The sequence below is a fragment of the Pogona vitticeps genome, chromosome 5 (genome assembly GCF_051106095.1).
Source record: "Pogona vitticeps strain Pit_001003342236 chromosome 5, PviZW2.1, whole genome shotgun sequence".
Lineage (NCBI taxonomy): Eukaryota > Metazoa > Chordata > Lepidosauria > Squamata > Agamidae > Pogona > Pogona vitticeps.
In genome coordinates, this window is record NC_135787.1 from 97,363,435 (window position 1) to 97,383,581 (window position 20,147).

Genomic DNA, 20,147 nt, shown 5'->3' on the forward strand with positions numbered 1-20,147 from the left:
CCTTTAATAATCACCTGGCAGATATGCTGTGATTGTATCCCTGTACTGAGCAAGGGGTTGGACTTGATGGCCTTGTAGGCCCCTTCCAACTTCACTTTTCTATGATTTCTATGAATAATGAATATTCTCTTGGGGTGATTTAAAATGGGTGTAATATTGAGGTGGGCTCAATATTTTGCTCATATGTGTTCATCAAAGGAATTATTAATATTCTTTTTTTTTTTTTTTGGACTTATATACCACCCCATAGCGCTACAAGCACTCTCCGAGCGGGTTACATGGCAAACTATGTTATTTGTCTGATTTGGCAAGATGCTAAGTAAATATAAAGATGGGACGTAGTGACTGAAATAAGGTTGCTCAGCATAGTAGACTGCAAATCGAGCAAGGCCATGAAGTCATTGGGGATTTGGTAAGTCCTCCATAAGTTCCACTGATACTATAGGGCTGCTCCAGTTGTGACTCACTATGCTTTCAGCCACTATATCCTTATTTTGACTGTGATCCTTATAAATATTTTTTCTTTCTTTCCTGGATTGTGTTATCATGTTCTCTTTATTAATTCCATGAGAAATTCCTTTTACTGTCTTTTAAAAATGGATTTTTAATACTTTGTACGTCTCAACTTACTTTAGTATAACTGAAGATTATGAATAACATCATTAATATAGTATAAGCAGCACTAATTAGAATGTCTTAGCTACTGGGAAAATACAGATGAACTCATAGATCTATGAAGATGAAAGAAGTGCCTGAAATTACCCTGGAATGCACAGCTGTAACTAGTCATTTTGGCAATCTAGAGAAATGGCCTTGTCACTCACCCACTGTTTCCATAAGTCATGGGTGCAAGCTCCCCATGGAAAAAGAGGAGGAGACTATAGTGTCCCTCCAAAAGAAAGATAACCTTTATGCATGTGTGTGTGTGTGTGTGTGTGAGAGAGAGAGAGAGAGAGAGAGAGAGAAAGATGAATGTGGGAGGTGTTTCTTTTATGCTCATGATACTCAGCAGATTTACCTCTACATTTTGGTGCCCTCAGGATTTTGGTGCTCTGACACAAAACCCCATTTGTTCTACTTTTTACTACCCCATGGAAAGCTACAGTCCAGTAAGGACAGAGAACAACCTATACAGTTAAACATTAAACAGGGAGAAGGAGACCCTTATTTGAGCACATACACACATGCATTTTATTAGCTTCCAGAATTGCATGAAAACCCTTCTCAACACTTCAAAGCAAATCTTGTGTCATGTAAGAAATTTGCTTTAATAATGCAACAGTCCTTGCCATTTGACATGTGCATAGAAGAGCTTCTGTCTCCAGGCTGTTTTTTTTTAAAAAAAGTTCAACCATAGCACAAATTTGCTCCTTCTCCATCTTTTCCAGTCAACTAAGAATTACAATAGGAAATGGATGAATTATGCAAAACATATTCCATTTATCTGACACCTTCTATCTCCCAATAGGCACAAGGTTTAAATTTATTCCAGTATGGTTGTGGATCTGAATCATCTGATAACCTCCAAATCACCCTGAGATTTGGACTAAAATAAACTGAATGATAGTAAAGCTATCATTTAGTTGTCTGTGGTTATTTCCTTTTTCACATCTTTGAAAGCTTGCTGCAGCACCTGCATTTTTATTCATTCATTTCACACATCTCCCACAATACCTCATGGTAGCTAGCTAGCTAGAAGTATATCCAATGCAATGATTCAATCGACTTATAAAAGCAATAAAACAGATACAACCAAAATTCTAATGAGATACGATACTATAATACAATTAAACATGCACTTGCATTGAAAAGATTACTAAATCTAAAATGGTTTTAAATGGCTTAAAAACACATTCTCCAAAAATGTCAGACTTGCGGCATGCCCCATTAAATTTTCTCAGCAGCTTGCTCAGTTGCCAAAAGGCTCTGGATTTGTTTTCCTCAAATCTGTTTCTCATGGGTGATTCTGAAATGACAGACGATTCACATAAAACATTTCCTGCTTCTTCTCTGCAGAAAAGCCTTTGGATTCAGGGTCAGATGTACATGGGCAGATTTCTTTCCACTGAATCCCCCCTTTTGATGCCATCCTCCATCCTGCTTTGCTAGGTATTAACGAAGAAGTTTCTCTCACAGAGAGCCTTGGAGAATTTATGCATGTGACTGTAACATGGCTGAAACATGTGTGGCAACAGGGAAATAAGATTTGAGAAAAAAAGCATATTCTGCAAAAAAAGAGAAAAGAAATAAAAATGAAAAACAAAAAAAGACTCATTAGGAAATTATGTGGTTGAAGAAACATGGCTATGCAGAATAAGAGAAAACAGATCTCATTGGCTTTATTTCTATATATTCCATAGGATAAAAGGGCAGTCAGCAAGGATGCTAGGGAGACCAGAAACCTTTTTCAAGTATTGTGAAAGTGTAGCAAATGGCCAGGTTTACCTGAAGTCATCACAAGAGGTCCAAGCCTGCCTGTCAACACTGACAGTAGGTGACCTGGTCCTCTTTGCTGGTCAATCCCTGACCACTGCATATATTAGTAATGAACTAATTCTCATTAGCTCAGTTCAAAACTGAATAAGGAATTATTACATACATATTGATGACAGGCTTGGATAATTCATCTGCTCTTGAGTTTTGTAGGTTATCTATCAAGCACTCAGGTCACCTCTTCCTTCCTCAAGGAAGGAATTTGTTCTTCTTTAATGGATCGTGGATGCCTGACTATGAGATGGTGCCCATGATGGGCTACCAGCAGACTTTCATACATGAAGGGCAGTTTTGAGGGCTCCTGCACTCTGGTCAAGGTATTATCCTTTTTATCCTAAATGAATTGGCTCAAAAAATAAATGCCCCTCCCATGAGCATTTTATAATCTTAGAACTGCAGAGCTGGAAGGAGCCCTATGGATCATCAAGTCCAGCCCCTGTCAAAGAGGCACAGTGAGGAATCGAACTCCCAGCCTCTGGCTCTGCAGCCAGATACTTCTAACAGCCATAAGCTCACCTTGCCATCCTGCTACATTTGAGAAACATAAATAACATAAATTCCTACCAGAATTCCTAATCTCAAAAGAGACTAGAGTGCTTTCAAACAACAAAAATTGTCTGTTGGTGGATAAGATGGCTGGATACACATGCTTCTCTGTTCAAAAACTTTAAAATCTGTTCCATAGGTCCATAAACCCAGTGAAATATAGGATCCGCCACCCGAGGAAAAGCATCAGATCAATGCTACTGTTTGGTGGATTTGTAATTGGTTGACTGACTGAACCCAAAGGGTGCTCACCGATGGCTTCTCTTCATCCTGGAGAGAGGTAACTAGTAGGGTGCCTCAGGGTTCTGTTTTAGGCCCTGTGCTATTCAACAGCTTTATCAATGACTTGGATGAAGGAATAGAGAGTATGCTGATTAAATTTGCAGATGATACCAAATTGGGAGGGGTTGCTAATTCCCCAGAAGAACAGGAATTCAAAATGACCTTGACAGATTAGAGTCCTGGGCCAAAACTAACAAAATGAATTTCAACATGGAGAAATGTAACACCTAGGCAGACAAAATGAACTGCACAGATATAGGATGGAAGACACCTGGCTAGACAACAGTACCTGTGAAAGGGATCTAGGAGTCTTGGTAGACCACAAACTGAACATGAGTCAGCAGTGTGATGCGGCTGCCAAGAAAGCCAATGCAATTCTTGGTTGCATCAATAGGAGTATCGCATCTAGATCAAGGGAAGTGATAGTAGCACTCTATTCTGCTTTGGTCAGACCTCACCTGGAGTATTGTGTCCAATTCTGGACACTTCAATTCAAGAAGGATGTTGACAACCTGTAACGTGTCCAGAGGAGGGTGACCAAAATGGTTAAAGGTCTGGAAGCCATGTCCTATGAGGAGCGGCTTAGGGAGCTGGGAATGTTTAACCTTACAAAAAGAAGGTTAAGAAGGGACATGATAGCCATGTTTAAATATTTGAAGGGATGTCATGTCAAGGAAGGGGCAGGTTTATTTTCCATGGCTCCAGATACTAGGACAAGGAGCAATGGTTTCAAGCTACAGGAAAAGAGATTCCACCTGTATGTCAGGAAGAACTTCCTGACAGTCAGAGCTGGTTGGCAGTGGAATAGGCTGCCTCTGAGTGTAGTGGAGTCTCCTTCTTTGGAAGTTTTTAAGCAGAGACTGGATGGCCTTCTGTCAGGAGTGATTTGATGGAGTTCCTGTACGGTAGGGGTTGGGCTCAAGGGCCCCTGTGGTCTCTTCCAACTATGTGATTCTATGATTCTGTGCTCAATATCTGACAGCTCATTTTGAGCTTCAAAAACTTCTGTGCTCCCCTCTGCTTTTATTATTACCAGGGCCTGTCAGCACCAGGGATTGTTACTAATGCCAGTTCACTCCAATCCTTCTGAAGATATGTAATCAGGAAAGCCATGGGAAATTGTGAGAATGATGGCACTTTTCCACGTACTTTGCTCTCAGCTGCTGAAGGATCCGGCAGCCATGATACACGTCAGGAAAACCAACTGATACAGAAAAGATGGCTGGTAATCTTTTAGATTTAAGCATTGCCCAAGAATCAAAGAGGCTACCAGCTTCAATCATGGAGGTTCAGGTGAAGGTGCAGGACTTGGAAAACACAAGTGGATGTTTTAAATACTTAGGTCCATGGAGCAAGAAGCATGAGAAAAAGGAAGAAAAAATTACTTGCCTGAATTGGGAAGAAAGTGATTTGCCTTGATTTGCCCTGATTTTCAGGTGTCAAGCTAGGACATAGAACAAGTATATAGAATATTGGGCCTCCATTCCAAAGAAATGGATAGGCCAAGAAACAACATCTTTGATTTTCCAGGTGTCTGAGGGAGCTACAAGTTACAGGAGAGCATGGCAGTAGGACAGTACAAGAGGGTTTTTTTGCATTTCGAACTTCATCAGTATAACTATGTGCCATCAACTGGATTCTGAGATATGACATCCCTCCCAGTGTGCTCTAAGTGTGCAGCCAAACAAGGTGATTTCTCTGTATTGATGGACACTCTCTGTACCACATAGTCACAGAGTATACTGGTTCAGACATCCATGGTTCTTTTATCCCAAGAGTCATTGTTTCAACTATCCACACAAAGTGTGTTTCAGCAACCTTTTCCCTGAGCTTTCCCAAGCCTCACATGTCATCTTCCTCTGCCAATATCACCCCCTTTTCCTCCATTCTTTATATTTCATTTTATGCTGTTCCTGCCCACCCACTGGCTACCTTGGTGCATAAGTAAATATGAATTACAGATTTTGAAGCTCTGGCCTTAACTAATATTTTTGGAGACACAGATTTACCAAATGAGGCTACTTGGATAGAGGAGAATTTTTCTGTAACTCCAGAAATTCAATCAATGCAGCAATTAACATACATGCAAGTGATGTCCTACTACATATACGAAAGAAGATCTAGCAAATGGCTGAGATAATGTTGTTGAAGCAGCCTGCTTCTGGTAAAAAATAGTCTAATTATTTAACATTTTAATGTGTTTTTATTTTAACCTGTACTTCATATACATCCAAATTTTTAAATTGTACAATGATCTGACATGAATAAAGAACCAATCTTTTTTGTTGTACATACATGTCATGCTTCCACTGTACTTAACATCTGATTCAATATCCTTTATTTTAAAAAGAAGAAAGAAAAGTAAATGAATATGTAGGGCCAAAGTGGTTTATTTTATAGGTAATGAAGGGAACAACCATAACTTAAAACTATTAATTTTTGGAAGTACAGTTTTCCCAAAGTTGTTGTGGAACACATTGTATATATGCCATTACATTGTATGGAATTGTCCATAAAATAGATAATTCAAAGTCCCTTTAAAAAAAGAAAAGTTTATCACCTAAAAATAGCACTGACATGATTTATCAGTATGTCATTGTAGCTCTAAATATGTTTAAACTGTCCACTCATGTAAAGCAAGAATCACCTCAAATTCTATGGCAAAAACAAAAATAAAAAACTATAAAGGAAAGTTATTTTAGTGGCAGTACAAATCGGTGGAAAAGGTAAAAGTATTCACTCCTACATCATGTCTCATTGAATACACGTTGATCTACATTCTCAAGGCATGCCTAGAAAAGTTTCTGAGAAACTGAAAAAATCTTCACACAGATATAATGCTGAGCCCCTCAAAATTTACAGGAAACACTTTTGTTTTTGTTTTTTAAAAGGGAGCACTGGGGGGCTGAGCAAAATGTACCAGATAATCAAACAAAAAGATTGACTCTACCAGCAACAATGTTTTGTTGTCAAAGAAAACATAAAAATGAACATTGAAGAATAGGGTACAAACAACAGAGCAAATGTTTGTCTGGCTGCACCTGTCTGTAAGTGTACTCAGAAGCGATTTACCACTGTCTTCTTCTGGTGACCAAGGCTGCATAGATGTCAAGGCACAGAAGGCAAGGCACATAAACTCATCAGCCACATGTATTCTGGGTGACCTTGGTAGGCCCTTCTCCTAGGAGGCATGAAAGAGATTTTAATTCCTGGTCCCTGGCTCCAAAGGACTGAGACAAACCATCTAATCGCTTCATTATGGTTATACAGTGGTGCCCCGCACAGCGAGGTTAATCCTTTCCGGATTAACCTTCGCTGTGGGAAACATTGCTGTGCGGGAGGGAAAAAGCCATAGAAACGCATTGAACTTTGTTCAATGCGTTCCTATGGCTTTCAAACTCACCGTTCAGCGAAGTTCCTCCATAGGCGGCAGCCATTTTCGCACCCTCCCCTCGCAGAATGAGGGCACCAAAATGGCTGCCATCAGCTGTTCGGCGGGTCAAAAATGGCCGCCGGAACAGCCGAAAGGGGCCGGGGCGCAGCGTTTTCGCGCCCTTGGTAAGCAAGGGGAGCGTGCGAAAACGCTGCCGGAAGCCCCGAAATGGTTGCGCGCAGTAGCTCAAATCACAACTTTCAACATGACTCCTGCTTGATAAAAACAAAGTGCCTTGATCATCCATTTATCTGAGCACACATGTTTATTATTATTATCATTGTTAGAAGGAGTCAGGTTTCCTAGCTATACAGATGGATAGGAAGAGAGGCCAATACCCCCTTGTGACAGAAATCAAGCCAATCTGTAAGGTAAAGGGGAACAAGGTGATTGGCTGAGGGGTTGCAGGTGGTCAGCCTATCCAGGTGAGCATGAAGGAGGAGAGACCTTGAGAGCTGAAATATAAAGAAGAAGAAAAAGTGTAACTGAAGAAGGAAGTTGTGTTTGGGCAACTGAGCTGTAACTGAAGAAAAGCTGATGTTGAATTATGTTTCGCTGGAAGTTGTTACTTTGTAATAAAGAGAATATCATTTTTCTTTCTTTAACTTCTTGATCTAGAAGTTAAAGTTACCATATTTACAGTATAGTAAATAGCTGGAGTAAGGCCCTTTAAAGGAAGGTTATTTTTTAAAGTGATAAGCCTGGGTAGGGATCAGTCACATATTTGATGGCAGCAGTGGGATCCAAAATTCCAGTGAGGATTTTGTAGATCCAAGAGAGGTCCTGGAAAATCCTTTATGGTGGGATGGCTGAAATTCTAACTGAGTGAAAGAGTTTAGAATTGAGAGAATTGTCAGTTATAGTGATACCCTGAGGTAAAAGTTTGAGCTAAATTGGTAAGAGAATCACTGGAAAACTGAGGGAGATCAAGATATTGGTGCAGTGACCTTGTGAGATACAAATCATGGTAAAGTAAGGAGTCACTAATAAAGTCCATCAGAGAAATTCTCTGAGGTAAAAGTTTTAGGTAAATTGGTAGGAGAGTCACTGGTAAGCTAAGGAAGACTAAGAGATTGGTGTAGTGACTTACTGAACTAAAAGTTATGGGTAAAGTAAGGAGTCTTAGCCTGGACAAAGAGATAAGTGTGAGGAAGATTTTACTGAGGTAAACGTTTTGGAGTAATTGTAAGAAAATACAGATACATGCCTCCTAAAAAGGCAAAACAATAAGAAATGGAAACTCTTATTCTTGAATCAAAACATGCTGTTGTTGAGAGAACTGGGGAGTTTATGCCCACAAGCCCTGTTGATGTTCCAGAGAGTTTGGAAGTCCGGAGGATAAAAAGAGAAATGGAAAGCGAACAAATCAGATCAAGAGAACTAGAAGAAGAACTAGAAAAACTGGAATTAGAAAAAGAAAAGGGAAAAGGAGATCAGATTCAGAGAAACAGTAAAAGGAAAGGAAAAGAAACAAATGAGATTAAGGGAACTCCAAATAGAAAAAAAACCTAGAAATCAAAAAAGAAAAGCTTGAAAAAGAAAAGGAAGAACAAGATTAAGACAGAAAGAAATGGACTTTCAGTTAAGAATGAGAGAACTAGAATTGGCAGCCATTTAGGCAATGAAAATGGAACCAATAGATCTCCTTAGATAGATATGAAGAGATTTCCCACATACTATAAAGGGGATAATGTGGACTCTTTTCTCACAACTTTTGAATTAACCTGTGTTGAATAAGTAGTTATGCCTGAAGAAAGAATGGATTATTTTAGATTTTAGATTTGTGAGGCCTTAGCAGAAATTTATGGGGAAATAAGATTGGAGGAAGCCCAGAATTATGAATTATATAAAAACATGGTAAAACAGAGGTTTGGATTAATAGTTGAACACCATAGGAGGGAATTGAGAACTTTAAGGAAGAAACATGATGAAACTTACATTCAAGAGGTCATCTGGATTATTTACTAACTGGTTGAAGAGTCAGTTGTTAAAACTAAGGAAGATAGATACTGTACATTTAATAGGACTAGAGCAACTTTATAATACTGTGTCCTAGGAGTATAGATGGTGTATACAAGAGAATCAACCAAAAACCAATGCTAAGGCAGTTGAATTAACTGACAAATTAGTAACTTTGAAAGAGTAATAAGACCTCATTACAGTGAGAAGAGAAATTATGAAAAGTGGCAAGTTGGCAGAAAAAAAGTGCCTGGAGGCTGGAAATTAAAAACAGAGCAGACTGGATAGGAAAAAAAAAATCTTAGCAGAATGGAGGCATGCCAAAAGAAAAACAGTTTGCTAAAGGGGAAAATAGGAAAGTCTGTTTTGTATGTGGAAAAGAAGGACATTTTCAATATTTCTGCTCTGAGAAAGTTATTAAACAGAAAGTATACACTGAAAAACCAGTCTACCGTGTTTCAAAATTTTTGAACCCAGAGTTAAACTGCTTGCTAAATGGAGAAATTAGTTGTCAGGTTGTTATGGATACAGGAATGTAAAAACTGAATGAGAATGGCCCAAGTCAGGAAATAAACCATTGTTTATTTATCATCATAAATATACAGTTAGTGGAACAATATGGAGAATTCAAATTCAAGACAAAATGATGTGGGGTGTGAGAGATACATGTTCACAACTGTGTAGGTATCACATTCTGATGTGATACCTAAGGAAAATATTTTACCTCATGAAAGTGATCTGCTAAATGGATTGGGAGCACCACCATTTCCTGTACCTGTGGCCAATGTCCATATCCAATATGATTATATCCCTGCCCCATCCCTAATCAGAAAAGATTTGGCTAGACATATAAAGAATATGTGTGCAACTACTTGATCTCAGAGGCAAATCCAAACCTAGTGCAGTCTGAGACAGGAATAGAAGAGGAACCATCCAATAAAAATGCTTCTTTTCCAAATGATTATCCTGAATGTGCTGGGTCAACAAAAATATATAAAATATATAATAAATTTGAAATATATTTAAATATATATATTTATTTATATATTTATATATTTATTTATTTATTTAATTTATATCCCGCCTATCTGAATCACATAGGACCACTCTAGGTGGCGTACAACATGCTCTAGAGTTCATTGCTCCTTGTTGAGAACCACTTTGAGGCTGTCAATAGAACAATGATTTCTAAGGGGGAAGAATGTGATGGAACCTTAGCCAATCTGCATGGTAACAAGTGATTGCCGGGGGGGGGGAGGGCGGTGCAGGTGGCCAGCCTGAAGGAGGAGAGACCTGGAGAGCTGAAATGTAAAGAAGAAGAAAAAGTGTAGCTGAAGAAGGAAGTTGTGTTTGGGCAGCTGGGCTGTAACTGAAGAAAATCTGATGCTGAATTCTGATTCTCTGGAAGCTGCTACTTTGTAATAAAGAGAATATCATTTTTCATTTTTTAAGAACTTGGTCTAGTGTGGTTAATGCTGGAGTCAAGCCCATTAAAGGAAGGTTATTTTTAAAAGTGACAAGCTTGGATAGCAGCCTGTCACACACCTACAAGGCTGAGATTACCTTGGGAGTCAGATGTGACAACCAATGGAACCAACCTAGGACCACCCCATCCCTAGTTAGAGGGAGGTTTCAATTAACCATCCATTCTTCAGCCTTTGCTATCTTCACCAGTATGGTGAAGGGGTTGTCACCATCATGGCTTGTTACTTCACATGTGACTCTACTTCCTTTGAGGGATCAGAGTCTATGAGTCTCTTTATTAAATTATGGGGCAAACATGGGTGGGAAGTATTATTGTTTTCTGCATTTCAGTTTGCAAATTGTGAGCCTGAAACAGCAAACAGTGATTAGGATGTGCTAGCAGCAGCCAGATTGAAAACTGACTTGCTCCGTTGGTCTCAAGGACAGTATCATTACCAAGGTGGTTAGACAGAGTAGGAAGGTTACTTTCTTAAAGAGATTGAGCTGTAATCTGAGATATTCATGAGGCTGGAGGGACAGGAAGGCATTTGCATCTATCATATATTAAAACATAGCTGCATTCCCTTATGAGCCTCCTACTGATCCAACAATTTTTGGTGAGTGCATTTTGAAAAAAAAAAAACAGACAATGAAAGGAACCATTAAAGATTTCTTCCTTAATGTATCTGTAATGACAAATCTCCACTGGCACAACTTGCTATTTTTGTTCTTTGGGTGAATTATTTTCCTGTTGTCTGTTGTTTCACATCTCCGGCATACAGATTGCCCGTTGGATGAGTTTCATGTCGAAATGCTGTGCATATGTGCAAATGTGTGTCCTCTTACACTTCCATAAAGAATAATGTTACTGTGGCGGACAGCCCACATGTCACTCCTGTCAGTCATTTTAGAGCTCCAGTGCAGGAGCCTATGATAGGACAGGAGGGGCGGAGTCAAGAGAACTGGAGAGACAGAGAGTCCGTTAGGGAGAAGACTGTGAAGTGTTTAGACAAGAGATTGGACAGTTGGTGTATTAGAGAATATAAAAGAGTTAAAAGCAATAAGAAATACACAGACTGTCAGAATATATGAGACCTTGATTAAAGTGAAGGAATACAAGCAAACTTACATGTAATTAAATCCGTGTTTATTGAATGACTAATAAAAGAACATCAATGATTTAACTTCTGTGATTTACCGACCAAACCATAAATAAACCTTGTTATATTTGGCAGCAATAGTCTGAGATTCATAATTGGTACAGTGAGGGTAATACCCTCTGGTGGCAGCGAAAAAGGGTGAAAAGAACAAGTTGTGTCCGAAGGTGAACCTGTGAGTGGGAAAACAAACAGGGGACACTGGGGGTGCGCGACAGGTACAAACAATGTAGCCTCTAACTTTCAGCTCCACTGGGCGGGGTTCTGCCTCTCTGTTGTGTCCAACTTTGCCCTTGCACACACGGGTGACTCTGCCCCCCCTGCGCAGGGTTCCATCATGACCAGAATCTAATGTGATTGCTGCACGGAGGGAGGCAGAAGGAACCTTGATTACAAAAGAAACAATTGATTCAGAGCACCCAGTTCATAATTACCTTGCACCACAATGTGCAGCCAGGTAGACAACTTAGAGTATACTCCTTAGAAAGAGAAACAGTCTTAAGCATTTGAGCATCCTGGTTCTTTGATTTTGGCCTGGTCTTGCTTGTCAAACCTAGAATTATATGCATTCATCGTGCTTCCTCTAAGCCTCCAGGTTCAATGCAAGAAATGGTTGGGGGGGGGGGAAACTACGGTGAACATAAAAATAAAGATGGAGTTGTGTATAATTTCTGGAAAGATTAATCAGAACTCAGGACTTTTCCTCCTTCCACCTAGTCTTCCTGGTAGGAGCCAGTGACAATGAACAACTTAAAAGCAAAGCACTGAGAATATTGTTGTGCTGTATCGAAGTGGCCCTGGTGGCAAAAGCTAGTCCTCCTAAATCTACAACATTAGAATGTGACCAGGAAATGAGAGCCACACTGTTTCTACCCAAGCAGGGTAGATTTTCGTTTTTTTTGGTTTTTTTTTAACAGTGGGGCTCATTAGAGATTGAAGAACAAACCGACGAGCCTGCCGGTCTGCCTTTGCTTTTCCTGCTGCTTTCTGCAACACACTCTCCTTTTCAGCACCTGACAATCATCCCTTCCCAGCTTCTCTCGGGAGCTGTGCTAAGGAGTGAGGCCAGTTCATCTCCATTAGCAAGCGCACAGCTCATCAGCCCATCCAAGCAGCTGCTTTGGGCAGTTGCCAAAGGGTGTTTAGTGCATTTAGTGCCTGCATGTAACCTTTTGGGAATGAACCACTCTGTCTGCTGAGCTGTACCTTCTAATGTCCCACCCCTCTGCCTTCCTGTTTTCATTCTCCATTTATTTGTCTTTGGATCCCTTTTCTCTATGTATTCTAGTACAGTACTTACCTCATGCATTTCTTGTTACCCATAGAGACAGGATCATTGGGGCTAATGGGGCACGGACCCACTGTAAGCTCAGATTACCACCACCAGCAGCCCTCTCCACTCTCTTCCTTACCAGAAAAGGATGGTCAGGCCTCCATCTGTGTTCCTGTCTTGGTGAGAGTACATTCTCACTGTGGGTGTGCCACCCTGCTGTGGTTCTGACAAAAATAATGTTCAGCTGATAGTGAAATTGGAAGGAAATGGGTACCAAGGGGGACTTCCTCCTTGATAACACAGTCATTGGGAAGGGGAATTTTCATAAGATTAGAGCAAATGCAGAGTCAAGTCAAATTTGGGCAACTTGTGGCTTTCCCAATGTGGCTGGACGGTCACCATCCCCAGACCTACCAGCATAGCTGATGGCAAAAGATCGCCCAGTTCTGTCTTGATTGTAGACATAGGAGGGGCTGATGCAGGCGGGTTGAATTTTTAATGTGCAGGAATTTGATCCAGAAATGGTGGGTGGAAAGGGCTGAACCTCCTTGGGCAATCATTGAAAATGTTGCTGCGCTGGGAGGTGTGAACCCATTGTGTAGCACTCTGTGTAGGTCCTGTTTATGGTAGCAACTTTTATTTACTTTGCCTGACCGCATGTAATCTTTTCCAGATCAACTTAAAAGGTGTGCTAGTGAGATGGTACAATGGCAGCATTATGTTAACTGTATGGCCCGCCAGTTAGTAGTTCCTTGTGAAATGGTAGACCAGGGTAACACCATCCTTCACCCTGTAATAGCAATAAAACAAAGCCCAGTATTAAAACTGGAGTCTGAAGGCTCCAATATGCTAACCTCACCTCTTAAGTGATATCTCCAGAAAAAGGGAAGGGAAGAATCAAGTTTTTCTGGTGTTCTGATGGGCAGTCAGTAGGATGCTCAAATGCCATGGTGCTGCTGCAGCAACTTACCCCTCTTGGGTCAGTATTCTATAACACCCCAGCATGTGAGCATCAGTAAATTCTACACAGGAGGACATGCCAGCAGTAGGAGCAATAGTATACAGTATAGGAGGATATACTATTAATCTGATGGAGGAATGGTGGTGGGGAGGGAAAAAAAATTATACATAAACAGGAAAAAAGACGTACATCTTGTACCTCACAATCAGTAGTAACAACATCCATTCTCCTGATGCATGGGAGGAAATCCACTACCTATGAAAGACAAAAAATCAAAGTACAGCTGAAATAGAAATTAGAACACTGGAAGATGAGAAGGATGGGCTTGTAGATGGAGGGAGATGTCCACAGTGTTTCTGCTATTGACCACACCACACAATGTACCTTGCTGGAAAATACAGGAGTGTGGAAGATGAGTATTTTGCTGTAGTCTTACTTCCTCCTTTTGCACTCTTGCCCACTTAATCAGACCACCAGTGCCAGAAGAGCTGGCCCTAGTACTAGAGTGAAGTAGCATCCTCACAGACAGCAGATGTGGACTGTCAGAAGAGGACACCCAACTGACTTTTGTTCTCACTGCATTTTTACTGCCAGTGGTGGAGGCAAGTGTTTTCAGGACTTTGTGCCTCATGCTCCCAAGCAACTAGTCTTGCCCTGTAGCTCCACTCTCATGTCTGACAAAGTGGACTTGTTCAAGAAAATTCACAAAGCAGTCACTCTTTCAAGTGCCACAACATTTCTCTTCTTTATGTCTATGTTTATTTTGCTTTTGCCTGATACGCTATGGTAGCACTGACCCACAAGTCTATCTCTTCTAAAAGGGCCTGCCTTTGATGTCTAGGTACCTTACTGGAAATACAGTAGCTGGGTGTCCTTTGCTGTACCTCTGGCAGCAAAATATCTTGAGCCATCCCTGAGCAGCAGTAATGCATGACGGGGCAATTGAAGGGGGATTCTCCTTGCTATTTGCTCACCCTCCCAAGTAGGGTGAGAAATAACTGGCAGGAAACAGAGCCATTCCTTGGTTGTTGTGGGTTTTTCGGGCTTCTTCAGCCAAGAAGCCCAAAAAACCCACAACAACCATTAGATCCCAGCCGTGAAAGCCTTTGCAAATACACAGAGCCATTCCTTCCTCTCACTTATTGGACCTTAAAGCATGGTGGCCCTGAGGGTTTGGCACACATCAGCCCACCTGCGCCATGGTGGTATTAGCCCAGCCTTTTCCAGATGTGCTGATCTACAACTCTCATAACCCCCAGTCATTGGCCATGCCAAAAGAGAGGGTGCCACCCGGTTGCCCACCCTGCCAGGCACCGCGAGAGAGCTCCACAGAAGAAGGAGAGGTTATGGAGGCTCCCAAGAACTCTGCCGTTTCTCCGTCCCTCAGCGGCCAGGCAAGTGGTGGAAAGGGCCGCAAGGTAACCGTCAGCGCTGCTGGCCCTCTGCCTCTGAGGGCTCGGAAGGCGGACAGGAGGAGGGCGGCGGGAGATCCAGCGCCTCCGTTGCCAGTCCAAGACCTGGACTCGCCCGCGCCCTGTCCGAGCGCCCCGTCCGTGGATAGCACCACGCGGTCGGCGGTTTTGTTCGGGTGTTTTGGGGGAGCAGACAAGATGGTCTCTCGGCCCTTCTCGATGTTCCCCCCCCCTCTCTCTTTTGCCACAGAGGGGTCCAAGAGGCAAAGGGGGAAACAGACACTAGGGACACGGAGGGCAAGCGAGTTGGGTGCGGGCTATATAGATAATGCAGAGCGGGGTGGCTGAGCCGGGCTGGGGGCGAGAGCGAGAGAGCGAGAGAGGAGGGGCAGAGGCGCCCGGCATTGAGCAAGCGCCAGCGCCAGCGCCAGCGCCGGGCACGCACCGCCCGTGAACGAGCCGAAAGCAGAGCGGGGCGAAGCGGAGCGAAGCAACAGGAGGAGGGGAACCGCTGGGCAGGCGAGGCGCCGCGCGTTCGGAAGGCTAGACGGCCGGCTGGGCTCCCGCCGCGGGCTCCGGGAAGGCAGCTGTGGGCCAAGGAAGCGCAAGCCGAGGGAGCCGGTGGAGAAGCCGGCGCTGAGAGAAGCGAGAAGGAGGGGCGCGGCGGCGGGCAGGCGAGCGGAGCCCTCCCGCGCCTGAAAGGTGAGCCAGCGGAGGACGGGCGCGGGGACGCGGGCAGGCGGGCAGGCAGGGCGGGCAGAGCCTTCTGAAGGAGAGCGAAGGTCGGCTGGAAGCAGCGGCCCCGCTTCCTGGAAGAAGACCTCGGCCAAGCTCGACGGGGCTCCCCGCCTCCTCCCTTTTTCCCCCCAAGGGGGGCCGGCAGGCTGGGCTCGTTCCCGGCGCTTCGGAGCACTACCTCGCCTGCCTGTGGCGCCTTTGGGGATGCGAGGGGCGGAGGAGTCGCCTCTGTCGCCGCCGCCGCCGCCGCCCATGCCCATGCCCATGGCCGCTCCCCAGGCTCTCGCTGGTGGCCGCGGAGAGGCGCCGGAGGACGAGCCGGCGCGAGCCGAGGAGGAGGAGGAGAGAAGCAGCAGCTGCTGCTGTAGTAGCGAGCGCCTGGTGATCAACATCTCCGGGCTGCGCTTCGAGACGCAGCTGCGCACCTTGGCCGTCTTTCCGGACACGCTGCTGGGCGACCCGAGCCGCCGGGTGCGCTACTTCGACCCGCTGCGGAACGAATACTTCTTCGATCGCAACCGGCCCAGTTTTGATGCCATCCTTTATTACTACCAGTCCGGCGGGAGGCTTCGCAGACCCGTCCATGTGCCCTTGGACATCTTCATGGAGGAGATCCGCTTTTATCAGCTGGGCCAGGAGGCCATCGAGACCTTCCGAGAGGACGAAGGCTTCATTCAGGAGGAGGAGAAACCCCTGCCCCAGCAGCACTTCCAGCGCCAGGTGTGGCTGCTCTTTGAGTACCCGGAGAGCTCTGGCCCCGCGAGGGGTATCGCCATCGTCTCGGTTTTAGTCATCCTCATCTCTATTGTCATCTTCTGCCTGGAGACCTTGCCTGAATTTCGCCAGGAGAGTAAAGGACCATCTGTGAATTACGGAGATAGCAGCCAAATGGGCTTTCAAGAGAACCTCCAGGAGGAGGACCTCTTTTTCTTAGTCCCCCATCAGCCTGGCAGAGGGACTCCAACACCTGTTCCACCCCAGATGGGTGCCAGTCCATTTTTCACTGACCCTTTCTTCCTCATTGAAACGCTTTGCATCATCTGGTTCTCATTTGAGCTGCTGGTCCGCTTCTTTGCCTGCCCCAGCAAGCCTGAGTTCTCCAGGAACATCATGAACATTATTGACATTGTCGCCATCATCCCTTACTTCATCACTTTGGGCACTGAATTGGCACAAGAGCAACAGAAGAAGGAGCATCCGGGCAGCACCGGCAATGGAGGGCAACAGCAAGCCATGTCTTTAGCCATCCTGAGGGTCATCCGCCTGGTCCGGGTCTTCCGGATCTTCAAGCTCTCCAGGCATTCCAAGGGGCTGCAGATCCTTGGAAAGACCCTGCAAGCCAGCATGAGGGAACTGGGGCTGCTGATCTTCTTCCTTTTCATTGGAGTGATTCTGTTCTCCAGCGCTGTGTATTTCGCTGAGACTGATGACCCTGACTCTTTGTTCACGAGCATCCCTGATGCCTTCTGGTGGGCAGTAGTGTCCATGACCACTGTTGGCTATGGAGACATGTATCCTATGACTATTGGGGGCAAGATTGTTGGGTCATTGTGTGCCATCGCTGGTGTGCTGACAATTGCCCTTCCGGTCCCTGTCATTGTATCCAACTTTAATTACTTCTACCACCGAGAGACGGACCAAGAAGAGCAGTCCCAGTATTCTCATGTCACTTGTGGCCAGCAGCAGTCTCCCTTCTCTGAGTCCAAAAAGGAGGTCAGCTGCAACCAGTCTCTCAGCAAGTCTGACTTCCTGGATGCAGAGGAGGTAGAATCCTTGAAATATGCTAACTGGATTCCAACCACCAACCAGGTTTATAAAGCGAATAAATTGTTGACAGAAGTGTGATCGGCTCGCTCTTGGGATGTGAGGAAGGCCTGGGAGGGTCTCTACAGCTCTGTCGAGCTCAGAGCAGCCGGCTGGCTCTCAGCTGTGTAGCTTCCAATGGCAGTCAGCCAGCTAGCCAGTCGTTTCCATGCTTTAGAAGTGAAGGGATCACAGAAACGCTCATCTGCCTGGATGGAAATTACTTGTGCTTCTTGAAGGAAAACGGCTGCTGATTTGGATTCCTCATTTGCTTTGCCTCATTAGCTTCTGTAATCAGTTGCTTTATTCTCTCGTACAGTCACACAGGAGCACTGGTTGTGTATCTGTTATCAATACCTTCCTCGAGGTGAGAAAAATTAGTTTCAGCAGCTGCCCTATGAGGATATTATCTCGTCTAGAAACAGCGGTAGACCAAGCCAAGCAGTGGGATTAGGTGTCGGCTGCATGGGCTTTGGACACCTCTGGCTGAGATTGTGTCCAGGAGTTTCCTGCCTAGTAATACATCCTTTGCTGCTAAATTATTTCCAGCCTTTGAACTGTTGCCTTCGAGTGAGGGAAGCTCTGTATCTAGAACTGTAGTGTGTAATGTCACACTTTTTTTCCCCCAAAATTGTGTCGTATCATGGCAGGCTTGTTTGTGGATGTACAGCTCTGAAAAACAGATTTGTTTGTGGTGACACTCGATGTTCACTTGTGGCTAACTGGGGGGGAAAGGAGGGGCTTGAGTTCTTTTTGCCGTCCATGTGAAGATTAATTCTGCCCATTTTCCTTTCCCCATCTTCTCTGCATTTTACTATATGCAATAAGAACATAATATATGCAACAGGGGAAATAACATTTCTGTGGGGTTTTCCCCTGATGTTAGTTTACGTTCTATACGACTGAACTGAGTGACAGGCAGAGGATGTATTCCACACTTTCTCTTTGGAGAAGCAGAATCTGGGATGGAGGAGGGATGTTTGGTTTCTCCAACAGAAGCTCCTTTCCCCTGCTCCATACAAGTGAAGGGACATTTTCTTGCCATTTACTGTAATGGGGAGAAAAAGGTTGTGATCATGGAAAGGTATTTGTATTAATCATCTTCGGTTTTGGAGTCTGTAATTTGAAGGAATGAGAGAGGAGAGCTGCATCTCCCCACCCTGCATAGAAGATTTCCTATTAGCCTGGAGTGGCTGGAATTGTGGTTCCAATCTGCTGAGCCCCTCCTATCAAAAACAGTGAATGAAGAACAGCAAAGCCAGTCCTTGTTATTACTAATCTGTGTGCAGCATGCATTGAACTTTTAAGCCTACTTCATTTTTTTATTCCAAGACCATGTCTGTGGACCAGATTACCATATTCTAGCTGGAGAGAACAGTATGAAATGTAAAGCACTCCAAATGAAACTTATGTTACATCCTATGTGTCTTGTTTTTGAATAGATTTTGTGGTAGGTTGAATGTTTGAAGTGGTGAAGATATATATAAGATTAAAAGGGCTAATGCAGTGATGTTAAATTGTATGTTATAGATAGCATGCCATTAGAAAAGCGGTGCTTCTTTAAGCACTGAAAGATGGTCTGATTGTCACAGCAGAAGCTTTTCACACTTTTCATACTTTGCAAATTAGCTTGCTTTGTTGTGTTCTTGGTTGTCAGCAGGTTAAGTTCTGGGTTTGTTTGCAAATGTGCTCAGGCATGGACGTTTGCCAAAATTATGTTCATAAAACCACTAACATGATTTCAGCTTGTAAGGTTAGGCAAGTTGTAATGTATAGTTTGACCCTTGGGCTCTTAAGTTGCTATAGTGTCTCCAATAAATGTGTGCATGTGCAATTATAGTAGTAAGCTCCATGTCTGAAGAAAGGGTAGTAGTTGCCATGCAGTTCAAGCTGGGGTGTGTGCCATTTCACCCTGCTATTTTAGGAAGGGGCATCCCTTACCTGCCCTGGGTATAATCTGCCTATATATAATGATTTTTATTTTATGTTCCAAAAACACCTTTGTGCATACAGTCCTTATCACTTGCCCAAGAACCCCCCACCCCGTGGATATCTATGTTTACCCTTAACAACAGCCTCAAGGGACAGAATTTCTTGCTGGAATGCCACCACTCCAATAAAGATTTTTCATATATGAGATACCATCAAAGGGCAGTTTTAGTCTTGGCAGCATTGCACAGCAGCACATTGGTTGATGGCTCAGCTATTGGTCTTGCCATTCCCATGATGCATTAAGTATATACTTTGCCTGCTTGTACACACAACTGAGACCATGGCGTGTGTCTGTCTGGACACCCATGTACCATACAGTTGTATTCACCTGGCAACTGGGGCAGCCGAGTTCTATGGCGCTCTGTGCTCAGTATGGCAAGTCTGAGTTTATTGTTGCATAATATCTGAAATGACCTTAATAAAATGACTGTGTGAAGAAAAGGCACCAGGATAAAATGCCATAATTAATGCATTGTGTTCTATTGCATTACGATGTATAATATATAAAACAGTGTGCTTCATAATTTATCAAAATGAGAGAGGTTTTAAGCTCAGCACTGAGAATGGCACCAGGTTTTAGACCCCTGAAGAAATGTCATTTTCAAAACAAATTAAATTCTGTGTTATTGCCATT

The 20,147-nt window shown here is 43.6% G+C and overlaps 1 protein-coding gene and 1 long non-coding RNA gene across 2 annotated transcripts; one reads left to right on the forward strand and one right to left on the reverse strand.

The window, feature by feature from the left end:
* Positions 1-10,803: 10,803 nt before the first annotated feature.
* On the reverse strand, positions 10,804-14,443 carry LOC140707459 (uncharacterized). The gene is made up of 2 exons (XR_012087544.2): positions 12,635-14,443; positions 10,804-11,507 (listed from the first exon to the last, which is right to left on the reverse strand). It is a non-coding gene; the product is annotated as an uncharacterized LOC140707459 (long non-coding RNA).
* Positions 14,444-15,246: 803 nt separating this feature from the next.
* KCNA6 (potassium voltage-gated channel subfamily A member 6) lies at positions 15,247-19,355 on the forward strand. Its single transcript, XM_020809237.3, has one exon. The coding sequence runs from the start codon at positions 15,923-15,925 to the stop codon at positions 17,561-17,563; it is 1,641 nt and encodes a 546-aa protein (XP_020664896.3). The 5' UTR covers positions 15,247-15,922; the 3' UTR covers positions 17,564-19,355.
* The last annotated feature ends 792 nt before the right edge of the window (positions 19,356-20,147 follow it).

Bases quoted from the DNA above. Each gene is read 5' to 3' on its own strand.
- KCNA6 (XM_020809237.3), top strand. From the start codon at position 15,923: ATGCGAGGGGCGGAGGAGTCGCCTCTGTCGCCGCCGCCGCCGCCGCCC.